Genomic DNA, 22,978 nt, shown 5'->3' on the forward strand with positions numbered 1-22,978 from the left:
TCTTTGCAGAATATGGTCGGAAGAAAGCATGCCTGACGATTGGAATCTCAGTGTGCTCTGCCCAATCCATAAAAAGGGAGATCCCACAATCTGCGCCAATTACCGTGGGATCAGCCTCCTAAATATCGCATACAAGGTTCTATCGAGCGTATTGTGTGAAAGACTAAAGCCCACCGTCAACAAACTGATTGGACCTTATCAGTGTGGCTTTAGACCTGGAAAATTGACAACTGACCAGATATTCACCATGCGCCAAATCTTGGAAAAGACCCGAGAAAAGAGGATCGACACACACCACCTTTTTGTCGATTTTAAAGCTGCTTTCGACAGCACGAAAAGGAGTTGCCTTTACGCCGCGATGTCTGAATTTGGTATTCCCGCAAAACTAATACGGCTGTGTAAATTGACTTTGAGCAACACCAAAAGCTCCGTCATGATTGGGAAGGACCTCTCCGAGCCGTTCGATACCAAACGAGGTTTCAGACAAGGTGACTCACTATCGTGCGACTTCTTTAACCTGATGCTGGAAAAAATTATAAGAGCTGCAGAGCTAAACCGAGAAGGTACAATCTTCTACAAGAGTGTACAGCTCCTGGCGTACGCCGATGATATTGATATCATCGGAAGCAACAACCGCGCCGTTTGTTCTGCTTTTTCCCGCATGGATAAGGAGGCGAAGCAAATGGCTCTGGAGGTGAATGAGGACAAGACGAAATATCTCCTGTCATCAAACAAACAGTCGGCGCATTCGCGTCTTGGCTCCCACGTCACTGTTGACAGTCATAACTTTGAAGTTGTAGATAATTTCGTATACCTGGGAACCAGCATCAACAACACGAACAATGTCAGCCTCGAAATCCAGCGCAGAATAGCACCTGTTGGCATACTTTGAACTGAGTAGGCAATTGAACAGTAAAGTCCTCTCTCGACGAACCAAAATCAAGCTCTACAAGTCGCTTATCATTCCCGTCCTGCTTTACGGTGCAGAAGCTTGGACGATGTCAACATCAGATGAGACGACACTAGGAGTTTTCGAGAGGAAAATTTTGCGCAAGATTTATGGTCCTCAGCACATTGGCAACGGCGAATACCGCAGACGATGGAACGATGAGCTGTACGAGTTATACGACGACATTGACATAGTTCAGCGAATAAAAAGACAGCGGCTACGCTGGCTAGGTCATGTTGTCCGAATGGACGAAAACACTCCAGCCCTGAAAGTGTTCGATGCAGTACCCGCCGGAGGAAGCCGAGGAAGGGGAAGGCCTCCACTCCGTTGGAGGGACCAGGTGGAGAGCGACCTGGTTACACTTGGGATCTCCAACTGGCGCCGAACTGCGAAGGAGAGAGAGAGGTGGCGCACTATCGTCGATTCGGCTATAACCGGCTAAACGGTTGCAACGCCAATCACATACATACATACACTGCTGTGCTTACTGGTCCAATAGGAACATACGCGGTGAAGTTAGGGACCAAGCCAGACGCTAGTTGCCAAAGCTGTTTGGAGGAAGGCGACGAGGAATCAACCAAACACTTCCTCCTTCAATGTCCAGTATTCGCCAGACTTATGTGATGTTCTCCGTTATGTTTTGTCGAATCATAAGGGTCTTAGAAATCAGTCAGCAGAAACCGGGTGTCTCAAAAGAAAAGTCGAATCTGTCTGCAGTTGCGAAGATCTACCCATTGACCTAACCTAACCTAACGTAACTTTTATGGAAACTAAACTAAAACCAAATAAAGGCCGCAAAATATAGTATTTTTGAAAACATTTACAGCTCAATATGCCCCGTATTTATTTTTGACTTTTTAATGATTCATTACAATTTAACTGTTATTGCTTCCTAAATAATTAATGACACTTTTAGCCTATAAATAAGTGGAAGTTATGTGTGTGCGAGGGAGCTCATTTCGGCCTAAATAAGTTCAAAAGTAAATATAACTAGTGTTAACATAAATTTTAGAGAGCCTACTTCAACCAAGTGAAAGTAAAGCAACTAAATGGATGGTTAATGTTGATAATAAGCACACTTTTTATTGTTCTTGTAAGGAAAAAAGCAATCAAATTAGTAATAACTCAAGTTTATGAGCCTAAAATAAAACGGAAAATATTATATTTTCTTATTTAAAGTCACAACAAAAAATAAATACATACGTACACATTTAACAAAAAAATCTGAGTGCAGCTACTTCCTGTATTTTCTTCTGTAAAATTTTGTGTTTTGACGTTTTTCGTTACTGAGTTAACTCACTTTTAGTAAGTTTCAACATAACCTTTGTATGGGAGATTTTTTAATTTAATTATAATTATTGAGCGTGGTTATTATCCGATTTCACGGGGCCACGCCCACTTCCACTTGTATAACCTTATTTATGGTTATGACACTTTCTATGTTTTCGGATTTTTCCAGTTTGTGGGCGTGGTAGTAGTCCGATTTTGCCCACTTTCAATACCAACCATTAAGATTTATTTTTACTCAAGTTATCATGGAAAACGTCGAATTAGACCGACATGTGGCATCTCGTGACATGGCCCAGGAGATGGGAGTTAGTCACCAAACCATTTTAAACCATCTGCAGAAGGCTGGATACACAAAATAGCTTGATGTTTGGGTGCCACACGATTTGACGCAAAAAAAACTTCTGGACCGAATCAACATTTTTGAAGCGGATGGAGACTGGCGACGAAAAATAGATCACATTCGACAATATCAAGCGAAACCGGTCGTGGATATCACCCGCTGAATCGTCCCAAACAATGGCCAAGCCGGGATTGACGGGCCAGAAAAGGTTTTGCTGTGTGGATTGGAAGGGAATCATCCACTATGAGCTGCTCCCATATGACCAGACGCTTAATTCTACCATCAGACGCTTAATTCTACCATCTACTACGAACAACTGGACCGCTTGAAGCAGGTGATCGACCAGAAGCGTCCAGAATTGGCCAACAGGAACGGTGTAGTGTTCCACCAAGTGATTGCCACCTGTACCTGTCCATGGCGAACGCCCTTAGTAGTGTAAAGTTGAACTCAAAAGAGGCAAAAGAAGCTTTTGTTGGATACCTTTGGGAATATCAATAGTGTGACAAACTGTTGCTTCAGCACAAGTCGAAACTATAACCAAAGAGTTTTTCGCCTAAACTTCTTTTTCATTATCAGTTTCCAATAAATTTTTTTACGTTTTCCTTCCAGTGTTGATATTTCATTTTAACTTTGTCACACATTTCAATGAAGGCCACTAGATTTTGAGGAAGTATTTTGAGTTTTAATTAATGTAGTGTTAATACTTGATATGATCTACATTTTATATATTATTTCATTTAACTTTTTAACTTGTTTATATTGATATCTCCAATAATTCATTCGAACACATCACAACACTAGCTGATGACTCAATTAAGTCTCACTCATACTCACATACGAGTACACACCTGTAACACTGTAAATTTTCACTAAACTCCACAATCACCATTAACAGCCTGTTAAATAGCAGTTCGCACTTAACATCGCCTGATCACGTCTGCTGCTATCAGCGATTTTACATCTTTTAATTTTGTTTACAATGATTTCGTGCCAACACTTTACACAATTAAATTGCAATCAATTTTGTAAACAACAACATTAACAGCTATACACAACGGCATTGGACACTTCGAGGATGGAAAAGTATTACTGGGAATATATACTAGATAGATAAATAACTACTTATACTGGGTATATGTATATTGCTTTATAGTTTTGGGTCGAATATGATCCATTTAAGATTACTTAGGACCCGCATTCAAGTTTTTGAAGTATTTTCTCCTTTAGATAATTTGAGTAGGGACTCATTTCGATAACTAACCAAAAAAATGGACAACTTCTCTTTTTAGATAAACTCAGTTTGAGTTATTATTGTTGTGGAAGTGATCTTCTAACCTAGGGCAATCACTGATCTCTTTCTCCCTTACATATTCTTTAAGCTAACACTGTGATATCTACGTGTCTTCTCTCTCGAAGAAATACTTTATCAGACAACATGACCTATTTCGGAGGGAGACACATTCTAATTTACGGTCGCATGCCAATACAGTTCAATTATTACATTCAAGCTCTTGATCACTTCAATATCTTTAAAGAAACCACAAGATCAACAAAATCTGCAATCCACAGTCCAGTAATCACATGAAATATTTGTTTATGAAAAACAACAGTATATAAACCCTCTCACTTGTCTATCACTCTTATTTGTGCAAAGAATACCAAATATTTACACCGCTAATTGGCATGCCAGATCACACGCGCACAAACCCATGCACAATGAAAGCGACTATAAATCGCTTAAAGGGTTTTGAATAACAAAAAGTCTTAAACTCTTTTGTAAGCTCAGCACATAAACAAGGCTAAGCGCGAATTCGCCTGAACAATACCGCGAATATAATACAGCGAAAATTTCTTAAACAAATTTATTCAAATTTATAACCAATCATCCGTAGACCTTCTGATCACTTTTTGTGTCTTTGCGCGAGGTACATTCATCTCTTATTAGCTTGGCAACTGGAAAAAATAGTGAAATATTAGCTACAAAGAAATCGCAGTTCAACACATGAGGTTTGTCGAAAAACAAAAACCACAGAAAAAAACCGTTGCGAATCGTAACATAAAATGGCACTTTATACAGGGATGTATATGTGAATGTTTCTAGATGATAGGGTGGTTGGATCTTGAGTGTAGGGAGATAATATGTATTTTGGGTTCCTGAAATCTGAAGGCCTCTATTGCTTCTGCTAGATTCGAAAGTCTTAAATTTATAATTATTTTCTTTAGTAAGAGATGCCATTGAACTCATTTCTCTAAAAAGGTTCAAAAACCCAAGATCAGCCAAGATCGATTTCAGTTTTTGGATGAAAATATTTTAATTATATTTTTGAGATCTCGTAGAGGCCTTAGAAGTACGGATTGAAACTAAAAGCTGAAAATAATCGATATCTTGAAGGATAGTTTGAAAGTGTAACACCACCCATTATTTTTTAAAAATCCTTCAAAAAGTTTTCAGTTTAGATTATTTTCCGATGCTCCAGAGTAATCCAACCCCTTTAAGCCCCACCCTAATACACACAAGTCTGCACGTCTGTCCAAATTAAAAGCGACCGAACATTAATCTTCGATCTACGTAAAAAGAAACCGCAAGACCGTTTACTTTGTCTTTGTTTTTTTGGTTTTTTGAGATGGACAAACCCCTCAAAATGCCAAATGCCAACAGCGAGACCGAAGTTAATAAAAAGTGAATATCTAAAAACAGTAAAAATGGAACAACATTAATGAAATGTGGCTTAAATGTGGACAACGGCGAGAAAAAAATTAAGTAAATTATGTGGGCGATGAGATCATAAGACAAAATTTGGAATTGACACGTTGCTTTTTGCCACACACACACACTAACATATACATATAAATGCGGCTTTTTGGTCAATCCGCGCGGCATACAGCTGGAATATTACTAAGATTGATTGGCAGTAAATGCTGGCTCTTGTATATATACTTACCTGCATACATATATACAGTCCAACCAAGCATTAATGACCAAAATTAAGCAGAGTCATTTCTTATTTTTTTGAAGTATGGCAAAACGTAATTATTTGACAAGTTATTGATGTGGCCGAGAGCTAAGGAAATATAAATATATATGTAAGTGTTCATAATTATTAAAAATAAAATAATGTCTTCAGAACATCCAAACGCTCAGGCAGAAAAATATTTATTATAAATGTGAACTGTGTGTGTGACTACAAATGAAGGAAATTTTAAGATTTCCTTGAAAGTTAGAGAAATGATATGGACTTGTTTACTCACATACTCAATGAATTCTTTTAGAAATGAAAAAAATCGTTCGAGTTTGATACATTTATTGCTATTCTAATGAATTTATTTTCTCAATTTGCTGCAATTACATTTTTGAAACAGGTGGCAACATTCATTATTAATATCTTCAAAAGAAATTTTGCTTAACCTATTTAGTGTGATGGATCTATTGCAAATTCTATAATTTTTCTCAGCAATTCAACTAATAAATAATATTAAAACAAGTGGCAACGCTTCCTATTTGTATATGTATTTAACTTCAAACCTTTATGAACTACTTTAATATATAACATTATAATAATTCATTTATCTGACTGAATTTATTGAATTATTTTATACAAATGGCAACACTACTCAAAATATATTTTCAACGGCAAGATTTTTCAAAATTTTTAAGTTTCATTTTAATTTATACATACATATATATTTACTTCATATATTTTATTAATTTTAAATTTCCAAATAGTTGACAAGTTTTTTCAATTAAAAATAAAATATTAAAATAAGAACAGATGGCAACACTTTCGAATATTTTTTTTTCGATATCTACAACTTTCTTAAAAATATTATGTTGTTAAACATTATTTAATAATTCGTTGATAAGTTAAAATTTTCAAAAAGGTGGCAACACTCCTCAGTTTGTACAATTATTGTTTGCGAGTATTAACTATTTTAAGCCTAAATATATAGTGCTCCATTGATACTATTATATTATGATAAGCAATTCAGTTTATTTTAAATTTTCAAACAGGTGGCAACCTTCTAACGAGTTTGTGTTTTAAAGTCATTTCAGACAGTGAACAAGCCCCAAATTAGTTGAAATTACTTCAAAGTTCAATCTAGTGTCGTTTATTATAAGCGTGACGGAATTTTGTCGCGTAACGCAATTTCGTTGCATTGTATCTATTTCTGTCATATTTAAAATTATAAAAATTCAGAAAAAATATAAAAAAAAAACTTAATATTTACAACAAAAATCGGTGTCTCTGATTCATTCAAACTTCTACAAACAAGCAACTTCTATAAATATGCTTGGCCTTAAAAAATCCAATTAAGCGGCATATTTGCTTAGTAAATACAAATAATTTAAAAATGCCTTATTTTACATTTTTATTTGCCAAAAGAATTCTATAATAAATGCATAAAGGTGTGAGGCCTATATTTGTTTAGACGAGCCCATATATTGAGCACATACATACATACATATGTATATAGTTAGCTCTAAACCTACATATGCCTCATCTATAAATATTATTTTTATTAACTCTGCTGATAAAGTTCGCTTATCTCTTCTCTAAATATTTATTCGGCATAATAACGGTTTTGTTGAGCTTAAGACACACACAACTCCACGCTTAATACTTCACAAATATATAGTTCGTAAAAAAATAAATAAATAAATATTTTCCAACGCTTTGTCTTCAGCTTCTGCGCTTATGTTAACAAGATAAAATTTACATTTCCGCATTTTTAAAGCAATTAAAACAAAAACAAATGCAAAATTTACATAACGAAGACGAGCCGCTGAGATCATTCACCTAAGCCTGGTAGACCAAGCGTCCCTTGAACTAAATACAAATGGTATATAGTATGTGTATAGTTGAAAGGAAAGCATGGAAAATTTTAAAAATTTGCATTTCTTGCCTTCAAAGATGTTACACTAATTAACAAATAATGAAATAATAGTAAAAGGGAGATTATGTAATGGTTTATGGCAATCAAATGTGGTTGGATAATAACTCTTTTTTAACTTTTCTCAAAATTAATAATTTTTGAGTTATGACACTTTTATATTTAATATTGGTAATAATACCACATTTGAGATAGGGATCTGCGAAAAGGACTCGGCAGTAATACATAAACTATTTTTTAAAACGTTTTCTGAAATTTTCTGTAAACAACTGGGAACCCTATCACTTTATATTCTAAAAACCATTTTGAAGTCGTGAAAGAATTTTAATCAGATACCTTCTATAATAAGAACAAAATATTAACAATTTACAGTTAGATAAAACAATATTACACAAAATTAAAAAAAAAATGTCTTTCAAATTCCAAAAACAACAAAAGACACATAAACCACGACCGAGCAATTAAATTATAACATCCGCTAATGAGTTTCAAGATATTCGCACGAAGCCATAAACTTTTTAGTGCACACATGCTGCCACATATATATATGTATATATGTAAAACTTTTTAGTGCACACATGCTGCCACATATATATATGTATATATGTATGTAAATATATTTGTATATATGTATGTATGTAAGTGATAAACACAAAGATAGCCGCATAAATGCTTATAACAAAATAAACTAAAGCAAAGCATAAGGCAAAACAACAAGAATTAAAAAGTAAAAAGTCATAAAGTTGGCACATAAAAGCTCCTCAGCGCTGCTGCTTCATTCAACAAGATCTTAAAAAGATTCTTGAACTCGGTAATCTTTCGTATTATTTCCAATTATTTTTCGACTTTTAAGAACTCCGCAGCTGAGTTCATATATATGTACATACATACAGACACACACAATACTTATTTAAGTCAAGTCAACCTTGTTTAAATAGAGCAGAACCACACTCATTCATGAATATACCATACATACATACATATATTCATATATATAAATATATGTATGTGTGTATCTGAGAAATAGTTGTACTATTAAAATTACGTATGCCAAAATCGCATTGTTGCAAAAAAACATTAGCTCAACAACGTGTTAACATTGCAGAATGTCTAATAAATCTTCTTAAATACTTTTTTTTCTACACTTACCAATCTTATCCGGATTTTAAGCTTGTCTCTAGCTCAAGCACTGTAACACATGTTAATGCGAAAAGTAAATTAAACCGGCTGCATGTGAGGTTGAGCCGGACGAGATTGCAAGATTGATTTACTACTTGACGTATGAAGAATTGCGCACGGCAACAATACAATAGCCAGATATTTGGCAACACCTCCACTATTTTTAGTCAAACATTTATATATAGAAGATTATAGAATCATTGATTTTGAATTGCCAACTCATGTTGGACAAAACTACTACTACTAAAGGACTAAATGAATACCAATTTTCCCTAATTACTCTCTTCTCAATTAAGCTTTTAATTAAACCCCTCTTTACTCTTTACATTGGAGAACTCTTCATCCGCCTTAAGAACCTACTCAAAAAGTAACGTTGGAGGCGATTTTATAAGTTAATAAATCTGGCAGGCAATGAGCCACACATAGACCAATTTTGGTCCTTTGTGGTACCAGATGGAGTGCCGTCATGTAGTTAATGTGAAGTAGTCATCCTTTAGGATGCCTCCGCTTGATGCGAATTTCAAAAATTGCTGTGGCCTCACTAACGAAATATCTTCCAGATTATCGTACTGTGAAGCCCCTAGTTGCCTTGACACGTTAGTACAAGTACACAAGAGATACTCCATTGTTTCTCTGGTACCTTGCTTTTGACATTTTCTATAATACATTCTTTACATTCTTGGACTTTTCTTCCTCTTGGAAAAATGTGTGTGCTACGGGACTGCTCAGTAAAAAGAAATTCTTGTTATTCATTCAAAATTCATTTTGTATGAGAAAAAAATAAATCTTTCTGAAAAATCTCTTCATTGCTAGTTATTTTATTTTATTATCTAATTAATGCTATTCGGTTGTTGAATATTCTTTCGCGCTACTTTCGAAGTCCTTAAGAGGTGTAACTATCATATCACTTCGTATTCAGTTGCCATCAATCACAAAACTCATCTTTAAGTTCCGAAATAATACTTTCCTCTTTTAGATAATCATTTCATCCATCTAAATTTACAACCTTACCTTTCTTGGAATCACTCGATATTGTTCCTTAGAATCACTGGACTTCCAATGGAATCTGATCTATAAAATCGTAGGCAGCATAGCATAGCTCGACATGGATTTTGATACTAAAGCTACTCGAAATGTAAAACAATAAAGTAATCTGCCACAAGAAATATATTGAGAAATTGAATTTCTCGAACGTCTATAACTCAAAATTCTGCATAACTCGAACTCTTGAATTGGCAATAGAAATCAAATTTAATACAAATTACCTTCCGTAACTCGGAAGTCTCTCTAACTCGTGAAGTTTTTTTGTGGATTATGATGATCCGAGTTAGGGTAGTTCTAATATACTTCTTTGAATGATCAAGATTATGACTGACTAATACGTTTTAGAATTGAATCCTATATAGCACATGAATTCCAAAATTTAAGCTATCCCTCGAAGACGTTTATATGTATTATCGCCTGAATTTCTTCAATAGAACAGCTCATAGGATCCACCTTTGAATGAGATGGGCAATAAAGTTTCAGTAAACTTAACCTAAAATTGGGTTTCGGTAGCTGTTAATTGGGGTGTTAGATTGGGGTCAAAATGTTTCATTCAAAATTTAATTTACTTATCATCGAAGTATAAATCGATCACTAAGGAGATTTTGCTATCTGTTATCTGTAGCGCAAGAAAATAGTTGAGAAATGTTTTGGAGTGGTACTGACTGATATCATTAAATACTAATATAACATATTAATACTCATATAAAATTAGATGGAATTACAAAATTTAAAATCGATTCGGAATTGTAATAGAATCATTTGATCTGCAGATATTTCTGATTTACCTTTTTATCTCAATAAGGACCCATATTATTGGCTACGTCTTGAAAATTGTGCGGGAAAAAAGCCCATGGGAAATGTTGTAGAATTAGTTTATGTAAAAAAAGTTAGTGGAATTTTTCGAGATAAAATAAGCCACTTGTCAAATTCTCTTACTTATCACACAGAATAGTGCTAAAGTGATGTCATACCAAAAATATTTTCTACCATTAATACCTGTCTTACAGACTTAAACTATATTATACGAGTATGCTGACAACAACTTCGCTACAAATTAAAAGTCGCCTTACATTCAAGAACTACCGTTATTTATTAGCTTAAGCGCTATTTTTACGCTGACATATAACATGAATCACCTTTCCATTTTACCATGCGCATTGTTTCATGATTAAAAGTCTGACATAAAACAGCGCACACTTGTAAAAATTGTAGAAAAAAACAACAAGAAGCATGGCTACGAGCCCAGATCTCGCATTCCTAGCTGGTGAGAAACCATCCAGCCAAATCACCGGCACGACCAACAGGTACGAGATTTAATAGAACGACCGCAGCAAAAACTCTGTGTGTGTTTTTTTATTGCCATTTTTAAGGTGAGTTTCGAATTGTCGCTCATCGCACATGCAGTGTGTGAACCCGATCTGCCACTTTTTACACAATTCAAATTCACAACGGAATGCGCGAATACGAGACACACACACATTCGGAGATATGTAAATATGTTGTAAGCAACAACAACAATAACAAAAGCGCCAACCAACTCTAATTTTATTATGTGTGAGAAAAGCAGTGATCTTTCGCCTGCGACAATCGGCATTGTGAACTCGCTTATAGATTCTTGAGAGCGCCAACTTGTTGCTGCCACCAAGTTGCTCACGCTCTTGCCGACGCCAAATACTTGGCAGTAAGCTTTACCTTAGTGTAGTACCTTATTAATTATTTTGGCATGCAAAGCGCCAACATCTCAAAAACTTGGCCTCTCCAATCTCTCACCTGCTCTCATACGCTCTTTCTTTCTCTCTCTCTCGTTACAGATCAACACAGTTCACAGACGAACGAGACTGGCAGTCGTGCAGTTGCGATCATTAACGCCACCACCTCCAAACACCAGCGCCGCCACCTCATGGCTAGCATCCAACGCTGCAACAGCGAGAAGAAACAGAGTGACGAGTGCGCTGCAGCGTTCGGCAAATGTCGTTGTTGTCGTCGTCGTGGTCGTCTTTGTAAACGGCGAGCGTAATCGTGTGCACGTCGGTGTCTCCATTGAGCTGCGCGACGTCGTCGTCATCGTTTACCTTACTCAAGCAGCTCGTGTGTGCTTCGTTGTTGTTGTGCGCTCAAGTACTTTGCGACCAACTCCAGACATTGTTTTTGTTGATTTTCGACTTTTGGCACATGGTTTGCTGTCGCTGTCGCTGCCGCAACTTACTTCAAACGTCGTTGGAGAACAACGTCGCACACTTGGCGAGCAACCGAATTTTTCGGCAGACTTTGTCAACAGGGCTGGCGCTCCTACGGCGCTAGTACGAATTCATCTACCGGCGCGCGTTGTCCGTTATAGCGGTTGTGCGGCGTTTCGTTGCGTGTGTTGGTATGCTGTGTGTTGGTTGTAGGCGAGCAAACGTAATTTCCTAAACGAACGAGTAACTTTACTTCGTCTGCGAATCGCAGGAAAACGCAGGAGCTTCATCGTAAAAAGTGTGTCGCGCATGCGTTAAAGAAAAAAGTGAATATTGTGTATTGCAAGTGCAAAATACGTGTGTAAATCGAATGCGAAAAAGCTACCGAATAATGTTGCTTGTGTTGCGTGCTCTACTGTCCCGGGTGTCATCAGTGATGTCAGTGCAACTTTGAGCAAAATAAAAATTGCAAAAATCAGCGAAAAGATACGAAAAATTTTGTCGGTGAACTTAATGAGCGATTTTGTAATAACGGAAATGTGAGCAAGTGATTTTTGTGTAACAGAAGGCAATAAATTTTCGAAATTCGCCAAAAAGAAGATTTTTTTGGGCGAAAGATTAAAACGAAATTCGTAACGAGCAGCATTACATAACGAAATGTGCATGTGAGTGTGAATATAAATAAGGAATTTGTGGCGAAAATTAAATAAGTTACGAAATTTCCAAGTGAATTTATGAATGGAAATATTGGAAAATATTACGTTATTGAAATAAATCAGTAAAAATAAGAATAATAATATTAAAATTTTGTAAGCAGAAATTTAAAAAATATTGATTTGTAAAGCGAAAACACGAAAATTGAATAAATAACAAAATATACAAAAAAGGTGAAAAATAAAAAATTTTGAAAAAAGTTTTGAAATAAAAAATTTTTTGAAAAAAGTTTTGAAAAATGTTTTGAAAAAAAAAACAATTTTGAAAAAAAAATTTGAAAAAAGATTTGAAAAAAAAATTATGAAAATCATTAAATTAAAAAAATAAAAATTTTCGACATAATACAAAATAAGAATTTTGCAAAGAAATATTAAAAACTGCAAGAAAAAGTATTTGAAACTAATATTAAAAAATAAAAAAAACTCGAATATATAAATTTTTGAAAATCTAAAAAAAATACTTAAAACGCGTAAAATCAAATAAAATATTTAAAAAATACTTAATTCGAAAAAGACGATTTCGAAACAAGTACTAAAATTTAATTTAATAACAAAATCGAAAAGAAAAATTAATAAAAAACAATAAATTCTAATAAAAACACAACAACAATTTATATAATTTTTATTATAAAAATTAAAATAAGTGCCACTGCAAGCAAATCCCCAAAACCCCCCCCCCCCAAATGTTAAGAAAGTGAAATTTCACGCACGCATACATACAGAAATAAGAAAAAGTGCAAATAAGTAAATATTCAAGTGTATTCTTAACACCGGTCTTTAAATAATCAAGCGACAATATTTTCATCATCAACTACAACAACAACAACAGCAACACAATGGGTACCAAATCGCCTGGTGGACCGCAACGTTGTCGGCTGATATTACAACGCTGTCTCGCCATACAGCTGAGCAAGCCCGGTCATACCCCCGAGGACTTTTGGATGTACGATTCGGGTTATATGATCTTTCAGGTGAGTTTGCCAAACACATTGACTCAAGTGCGAGTATGTATATATGTATAAGCATAAGTGTAGCAGCGTAGCTGTAAACATGTTTTTCTGGCACACATTAATGTTGTTGTTGTTGTGGTTTAAGCATAGAGTTATGTACATATGTGGGCTCGCCACTTTTTTCACAACTTTCTTAAACGCGCTTTTGTTTTTTTCTTTTTTTTTTTGTATTTCATTTATTTTACGATTTAATTGCGCGGCGGTGCAGTCGAGGCGAGGTTGGTGGTCGGCGTTCGGTGCGTGGTGCTGCTGTCCGTCCGTCCGCCGAACTGGCTTTCGATTTGTGTCACGCTCAAGCTCGAGATATGACTACGGTCGCTCGCGGCCTTGGCCCTTTTCTTCACGTGTTTGTCCACTTGTGTGTTAAACTTGACTTAACTTTCAATTAGAGTAAATAAAAGTCCGAACACACACACTCACACACATATCCGAGTATTTCTGAGCCAGCCATTTGGATTAAGTGTCTCGCAGATAAAAATCAGCGAAAATTTTATTGTGGCAGTCGACGTTGTCTGCGTTGATTTCAATGTCTTTAATTGTTGTGTTTTCTAGTAAAAGGTAATTGTTGGACTATTAAATTTAAACTACAGCCATTTAAGCAAGCTGACACATATTTGAGCACAAATGTTTACAAATCTAAGATATGTTTGTAGCCCATCCAGCTTACACGCCGACTTTCAAATTTCAATTTTACAAATTCATTCGTTTTAGGCATTGCAAACTCCCTAAGCCGTGTGTAAATTGATTATATCATATAAAGACAGCGTCGATAAGACCTGGGAGATTTTGAGGATTTAATGGAGAGCACTTGCGAAATACTTTGTGCAGATTATCAGCTGTGACACCGTTATTTATTTCTAAATGGATTCATATAAATGTTTTTTGTAAAGACAATGGAGTATATCGGACTTTCAATTTTATTTGAAGAGCAATTTGAATGACCTTTTGATGTTTCGGAAGAAAAGTCTTGTCTTCAGAAAGAAAAGTCTTACTTTTATTTTTCACTTTCTTTCTATTTCACTTTTTTCAAAAAAACCTCTTCTTCTCATCCTTAATATTCTTTTGATAAATACCTTCCCGATTTCTTTCTGCCTTCGCAGTGGCAGTATACTCCAATTTTCAATGGTTCTTAGGGTGTTCATGAATAGAAAGCCATCTGCCGAAGTTGATTTTCAATGGTTCTTTGAGTATTATTGGCATGAATAAGAAGCCATCTGCCGAAGTTGTGTTGCTAGAGCCTTTTTGTGTAAATTAGCATAAAGTTCCCACACACTATCTTCTCAAATACCGCTATCATTGGTAGCTTATCTCATAGTTATTTTCTGGCATTTTCTTGCTTCTTCAAGGGGCTCCAGTTATTTGATAACCAAGTCAAGTCTTCGTACATATATTAATTTTAAGATTCGAGAACCGGATCTGTCATGAATATTCTGTCAAATCTTTGGAGAGATCCAAGCAGCAACATCAGTTTGTTATAGATACAGTTAGAGTAACTTCCAATACATCGGTAGCCATTATTAGTAAAGGGGACCGACCCCCCATTCTCGATTTAAAATTTTGACGATTTTCAATGGGCTCGTAAGTGAACATAAATTATTTTTTAGGGTTGTAACTTTGCATACATTTATTTGAAGACTTAAAAAGAAGCAACAAATTTTACATACTTTTTTGTTGTTGTTGTTTTTTTGTGATCAAACAAAAGCCCTTCTTTTCGGTGTGCATGTGATTTCCGCTCACTGGAACATCTGAAACCAAAAATTCCAACGGGATTACAAAGAGTACATGTTTGGCTCTGGTATGAACTAGGATTATTAATTTCGCACAAAAATTAACAAAATGGCGGACCTTTGAAATTTTTTGGTTGAAAATCGCCTTTGTTTCACACAAATCAAGTTACAAAATTAAGAAGATCTTCATAAATTTGATTTATCCTAGTTCATACCGTAGCTATATTTATATAGAATAACGTATTGAAATTTGGAATCGATTGTATAAATAGCTTTTGAGTAAGCTCATGCGCCAATCGTAAAAACACTGTTTCGAGAAAAACGCGTTTAAAGTTTTGAGAAGCTCTCGCCGTCGTCTGACGCTTCCAACATAAATCGGCTATATCTTCAATAGTTTTTGAAATTTCCGCTTGAAATTTTAAAGAAACATTATTGAATAGTTATAGGTTCGAATTAAATAAGAAAAATTCCTTTTTTGGAAACCGCAAATGTGGGGTCCCCTTAAAAGAAATGTAATCTCATTCCAAATTGTTCACTATCACACTTTATTATCATTATACGAGTTGCCTATTAAAGAACTCGCGTAAAAAGTTATGCATTAAATCTGTAAATAATTGAACTTGTGAAACACAAACCTATATGAACGAGATACATATATTCTAAAGGAAAGATGATCAACACTAAATGATCTGGGGAGATATTTTGCTTAATGCTCAGCTGGTATTTGGATTTGGTGGTACTCTTTCGAAAAAAAATTGAACGTGACCCTTTTTGTGTCTCCATTAAAACCTCATACGATCTCACTGCGACAGTGAGTACTCTGTTAGTGTCTCTCAGATACAAAATATAAGCGCAATAGTCTCTTATTTGCAAAATTTGTACTTTAATACACTTCGCATTACTTCCACTTGAAGCAGTAAATGAATTTTAGATATTTATAATTTAACCAAGCGTATAGATCCTATCATAAAACAAACTTACCAAACAACAAAATATATTTTTGCGCATGACTGCACCCGCACTCTGCATGGTGTGTAGATAATAGATTTGATAAATTGTCTGCAGCCGAAAAACTTTCAAATAACAATATCCACTGCAACAGCCAAAAAGTTGCTTCTCCAACCAACGCTGGCGCACATGTCTTCTAACGCCAGCACTTCCTTTGCAAATAAAATGAGCGCCCGCTAAAGAGAGCTTACCACACAGGCGAGGCAAAAAGCTTATGCATTCAACGAGGCGTCACAAGGACTAGACACAACTGCCACAAATGCAATTTCATGCAACTTGCTACTTGCAACTACCTCAACAGCGGCAAAACGCATATAATTCACTATTTGTAGACGCTTCATTGGCAGCTCAGCGCAGCACGGTGAACTGCATTCGTTGCACCACTGCCATTCTCGTGCCCCAAAATGCAAGTCAAGCGGAAATATGGCTGTCCGCCCTCAAAATGCCAGCAAACACAAACACCTAAAATATATGGAGGTTGCGAGCTTGAAGACAGTCACATGCGGCTAAAGCTTTTTGTGTGGCCTTGCACTTGCATATTAAACTGGCATTACACATCTCCCTATGTTTGCTTGGATGTGCAAGTGTTTGTTGCTGGTTATTGATGACTTTGAGAAGTTATTGCACTGCAATTTCCGGTCTTTGTTTGTTAGTTTATCTGCTTGGTGGTGTGTGAATATTGCAATATTCTAAATGTGGATCCACATACTTATTCATTCTGCGTCAGATAAAAGTTAGTTAACTGTAAAACAGGAGTCGTATTTAAAGGTTACTATTCCTTCTAAATTGGTTTTAGAATTTAGTTTTTTGCCATATAATAGTTTTTCATCACATTTTAAAAATAAATTTAATCAATTTCAAAACAACAATATATGTATTGTATTAAATAATTTAGACGCTAACGCTGAAAACCTCCCACATTTATTTCTTGAAGAGAAAATAACTCGAATTCTGATAAAGTGAAAATTTGGCAATAAAGACTTTACGCATTTTTAATTAGACTAGACGGATATCATAATGTTATATTCTATTTGTGATATTTCGAGATTGTATGTGATTTAAATCGAACCCATACAAAAACGTCTCAAGTTCGATGTCCACCAGTATAATGTTGTCTTTTCCTAATATATGGAGAAAATGAAGCAGAATACCGCCTTAGCCCAGTTAGTCATATTTTCCCCACTATAATATATGTAGCTCGCTCATACAGCTTTTGTTCCACAAGTTCAATTATTAACGCATTATATATATTTAGTAAATACAAGTTCTCTTTAGAAGTAGAACAGTTATTATTTATGAGAATACATTTGATTAATGATTTAACAGACTAAGATCTGTCGAATTATGAGCAAAATTCTTTTTCTAAGGGATTTTTATTATGAAAAAACCTAAAACCTTTTCTGAAACACCTTTCTCAACTTCTAATAAACCACAGATTATGTCTTATCGTCTTTAAAACAGTTTCTGAGTAATAGCTTCTTTAGACAGGACCTAATTGATCAATTTACTTGCCTCTGCTCGATTAAAACGCTTATTAAGATCGATTTACCATTCAAATTAAAATCTACATTAATTTTTGATTGAATTTTAATCGACTTGAAAATCAAATGCAACTCTGCGACAGAGACGTACGTTCTTTGTCTACGATTGGCTGATTTTTTTGATAAAAAAAGCTACGGTAGATGTCGCTGCTAAAAATATTAATCGGTTGATGAAACTTACCAACTTCTTATGAAAAGAAAAAACAAAAAATTAACAGCTGATCGATTATCGAGTAGCCGGCAGTATAAAAGGCAAAAAAGGTTTGACAATAACAATTTTAATTGATCAATTAATTTGGCTGTCTAAAACGCTATAAGATCTTTGTCATTAAGTGCTAAGAGAACGAAAACAAAACATAATTCGATTCGATAATGTTAAAACAAAGTCTTGGTGTTCGGAGAAATCGATAACAGATCAATAATCATTATGTTCTATATCTAATTAGAAGGCATATGTTGAACTACTATGAGATCATATAGTAACTGCAAAGTATCCATGATAAGCATCTGATGGGTTTCACTCAGTATCAACTCCAAAGTTTTCAACTACATTGTTCTATTGAGGTCTCCACTCACATCTCCTTTGCTATTATTTAAAAAAGATTATTTAACAAGTCTATATCTAATTTGAAAATCCTAACATGTGATGGCTTATATCTCTTATAATCGAAAGCTTAGTGGATATATCATAGCTTATATAGCTTAAATTCTGGTTAAAAACAATCAAAACTAAAACTTTTCAATTTCTGTCCAGAAATGGTTTTTAACATAACCTGAAATTTATACAGTATTAGGTTAGGCTGAAAAAATCAGTAACCATTGAAATATTTAAATTTATAAAAATTATTAAACTTTTTCTAAAATTTATTTTAAAAAAATTAAATTTTTAAAACTATGACTCATTCATCGTAATCATTTTTTTTTTTTTTTTATTTCTGCCAACCAAACAATTTTCTGCTCACCAATGTCAATTTAGGTCGCATAAAGGCCATTTGTTGTAATTCAATGTTTTCGTTTTGCGAATTCATGTTATTAGCTCGAACAATAATAATAATAATAATGTCATTATTCGCAAATGCTTTTCAAATTCACGCTACAACAACAACAATTACCTATTTATATATAATATCTAACATCATTTGACATTGCACTTGACACCGCTGATGCTCACAGAAATTTATATAATTTCAGTTTTAACGCGTTTTTTCTATTTTTTGTTTTGCTATTCACTCGCTGTTTTCAATGCAAAACCTTAATTATTACTAATTTCAGAGCAAAGTGTTAAATGTTAATTGCTATGCTTCAGTTAGCAGCAAACTTTTGTTTCGAAATTTATTTATTTATTTAACTACACAATGAGGAGATGCCAGCAGTTGCATAATTACAATGGATAATATTAGTATTACAAGCTCATTTCAGTTTAGCGCACGTGTGCGTTATTGTTTCAAAAGGTATTTCAATTTGTAATATATCTGCTAACTCGGTTATAGTTTTGGAAATATCCTCAAATGTCTATCAGCTTACTTTTCAATATCTCTACTAATAAATAATCCGTGAAAGTATTAGCATCAGCATCATTTTAGTTTCCAAACTTCGCTTATACTCGCTAGCTTAATCCAATATTATTATCGACCCAAAATACTATTTCGGGCATATAACATGTGTTGTCTGAAAAACGATCTCCTATCGCATACAGTTGTGCTCAAAATAATAGTGCGTGTGTTAGAGTCGTATCAAGAGTCTTATAAAGAGACGAAATACATTTATTATGGACAGATGAAAGTCGTTCTTTTTGGAGGCATAGGTTCACGACAGTATGTGCATCGCACACCGAAGACTGAATACTACCCTAGACACACTACCATAACGGTAAAACTTGGAGAGTCAAAAATATTAGTTGGGGTTTGTTTTTTATTTTCAAGGTGCTGAGCCCATATATCATATCTACAATGTCATGGATCAACATGTCTACGTAGATATTTTGTATATCACAATGTTACCTTATACTGAAAACGAAATGCCTCTGAAATGGGTCTTTCAGCAGGATAATGACCCGTAACATACTAGTCGGCTAGCCAAGGATTGGCTTCGTATCAAAAAAATCTTGGCCTGGTCAATGGTCGGACCATCGAACCATTGGGTGATATTCAGATAAGCAATTATCGCTAAAAATCGCCAAACTTTGGGTAATAGCGGAGGATTCTTGGTAAGAAATGCCTAAGGCTTGTTATGAAGATCTAGTCAACTCTATGCCGCGTCCATGTAAAAATATGTAAAATGTATAATATGAAAAATTAATGTTTCTGTTATGTTCGTACTCAATTTCAACACAGAAAAAAATTAATAAATTTTTTATAAGAAATTCAAATATTGACTCCTTAGCACTATTATTATTTTGAACCCAGCTGTATGTATAACCTCTCACGATTGAGATTGAGAGATTTTGAGCGCTCAAGTGGAACCAATCTCAACTAACTAGATGCTGTTTCCAAGGCGGTGATCAGGGTTGAATGAACATTTAATCATAATATTTTTGAATGAAAGCTTCCCTTTTCATAGCGTTTTATAAAAGTAAAAAAAAAATATTTTAAAATATTTTCATTCAAGTTTACAAGTATTTCCATGAAAATGGCAACATTTTCTTAATCAATTACTTAACTTGTATACAGGGTAATATTTTTAAATAGAAAAATTTATACTTGAGGGTAATTATAAAAAATTTATATATTATTTTGGACAGCTTTACAGAACAATTATTTCGTATTTAGATCAGGTACTGTCTCAGCTTACATACTGCTAGGTTACCTACCATTAAGTGTATTGGAATGTAAACTTTCCACGTGTAACTTACGTAAATATCTCGCGGTTTGCTTTAACCTTTTTCGCATACATTAGTTTCACATACAGTATTTGCATAAGCAGTAAATATTTGGTGTTGAATTGACATCATCTCTGAAAATATATTTACATTAGATATATTTATCCGCTTGGTAACCACTTCAGTAACCGATATTTTCATATCAATATATTAAGATGTGCACATTTATGTATGTACTTTATGGGCACATGCTATGCTTTTGCTAAGCGATGTAAATATGTAATTTATGTAAAACGAAATTGGAATACATATTTCTAATGCGCACAACCGTGTTAAATAAATATGGCTGATGAATTAGTAAACACTTGACAAGTGAATGGTTGAAAATCGCCGATCATGAGCTAATTTGGGGCACAGTGACAACCTTGGCAGGGCATATATGCGATGTACACACTTACATCGTTGACGACAACTATGTTTTTAGCGCTTAGAAATTAGCATTTACAAATTGTCATAGTGCTGTGTGCATGTTGTTAGTGTTGTTGGCGGCGGCGGCGGCATCAATGGCGGAAATGTGCCATAAAAGTCGCGGAAACAATTCAGTGATCAACTGTAAGGCATTGTTTTCTGAAAAGCACGCATGCAAATGTGCTTACAAGCTGCTTAAAATGCTAAGTTACAAACATATGTAAATGTTAATTATACATATATGTTCATGTAATCGGACTCTAAAGCTGTAAAAGTGTGCTCAGACGCATATAGACTAATCTCAACCGCCTCCCCTCTGAGTCATAAAACCAATTTGCTTCATCGAAATGCCACCAGCTAACAGCATTTGCTTGACAACCGGCAAAAAGTACGTGCAACACAACAGACCTGCCTTTGTGTGACTACAACAACAAATATCCAAAGTATGTACTTAGTTTGAAACACTTGTTCTCCCCAAAAGTGGAGCAGCTGTTTAACATTTAAGACCATGTTTGAAACAAATAAAACTGCTATTAACATAAATTTCGAATGAGTCGCACTGTGTGTGTGCCACTTAGCGCAGTACACTTTTTTCAATTTTTTTTTTTTTTGAGCTGAAGATCTCAAAATTGTCTTTGCTTTTCTTTGCAACGCTTCAGGTCTTACAATAGTGTTTTTTATTTATTTATTTTTAATTTAATTTATTACAACAAACATCCCCACTTTCTATTATGCAATCTAAGCTGCTTTCCACACTTGTCAGCTTTTCATTTTCCCTCGAAATTTCATTTACTTGGGTTTTCATTTAGTTTTTACTTCGCAATAATTTACTGTTTTTGGGTATATGGCAAAATAAATTTGCATATTTAATGAGCGGAAATCGAGCGAGTCATCTTTTCTATTCAATTTCGCTTCATATTCGCATACAATTTGTCAGTTATGTCGGGCAGACAATAGATATATTAGCGGTATTCCCGATGATGAATTTCGAAACTGCAGGAATGAATAAAGTTTTGACAAATAGTGGGTAATTTTCAAGTATCGCATAAAGGTGGAAACCCTTTTTAATGTGTATATGAAGCTATACTGTAATGCACTCGAAATAACTTCAACTTTGTGGGCTGCGTCTGTATAAGTTTTCTTTTTCGACTTCTTGGCTTTTATTTTTTATATGTATCTTCACAACTTGATCAAAAGATCGATGACTTTATTAGTCAAAATCGGATTCTATGTCTATTAACCAACAGTTTAGAATATAAAATTTGTTATTTAACTTCGAAAACCATCTCGTAATATCATTTAACATAGAAAGAGGCTGCGCTTTGTCGTACTTTTAGAGTTTTTGATCCCGAAATAGCACATGGACACAATTTTCTCGAACTAAACCTCAAAATAGGAAATAATTGTTTGCTTGTATTCATTTATCAAAGTAAAGAGCTACGAATACTCAACTCCAAACAACAGTAACAATAACTAAGACTTACAATAAGCAACATACATCCATTTAGTTCTAGCACCGTTCCTTATATTTCTGATCTGACAATGAAGAAGTGAATACAGTGGAACTTGCTTAACTCAAACTGCCTTAACTCGAAGTTCTCCATAATTCGAACTCTTGAATTAGCAATAGAAGTCAAATTTCATACAAATTTCCTTCGAAATCGGAATATACAAAATTTAAAAATTTACTATCAAGGAAGGATTTCAAAAGAGCCCCCTTAAGGTGGCGACCAAAAAATATGATATTACAATTCTGGATTACATAGAAAATGTACGAAAGACATGGGGAAGAGCCAAGCAATAGCAAAATTCAAGAGACAA

At 34.6% G+C, this 22,978-nt stretch overlaps 1 protein-coding gene across 1 annotated transcript in view; it reads left to right on the forward strand.

The window, feature by feature from the left end:
- Nucleotides 1-12,992: 12,992 nt before the first annotated feature.
- LOC105220860 (mucin-4) overlaps nt 12,993-22,978 on the forward strand; it is a 111,300-nt gene continuing 101,314 nt past the window's right edge. Inside the window, exon 1 of the mRNA XM_011197393.3 lies at nt 12,993-13,556. Within this exon, the coding sequence (XP_011195695.2) occupies nt 13,422-13,556 (135 nt within the window). The 5' untranslated portion in view covers nt 12,993-13,421. The remainder of the gene's footprint in view (nt 13,557-22,978) is intronic.

The sequence above is a fragment of the Zeugodacus cucurbitae genome, chromosome 4, assembly GCF_028554725.1.
Source record: "Zeugodacus cucurbitae isolate PBARC_wt_2022May chromosome 4, idZeuCucr1.2, whole genome shotgun sequence".
In the NCBI taxonomy this organism is placed as follows: domain Eukaryota; kingdom Metazoa; phylum Arthropoda; class Insecta; order Diptera; family Tephritidae; genus Zeugodacus; species Zeugodacus cucurbitae.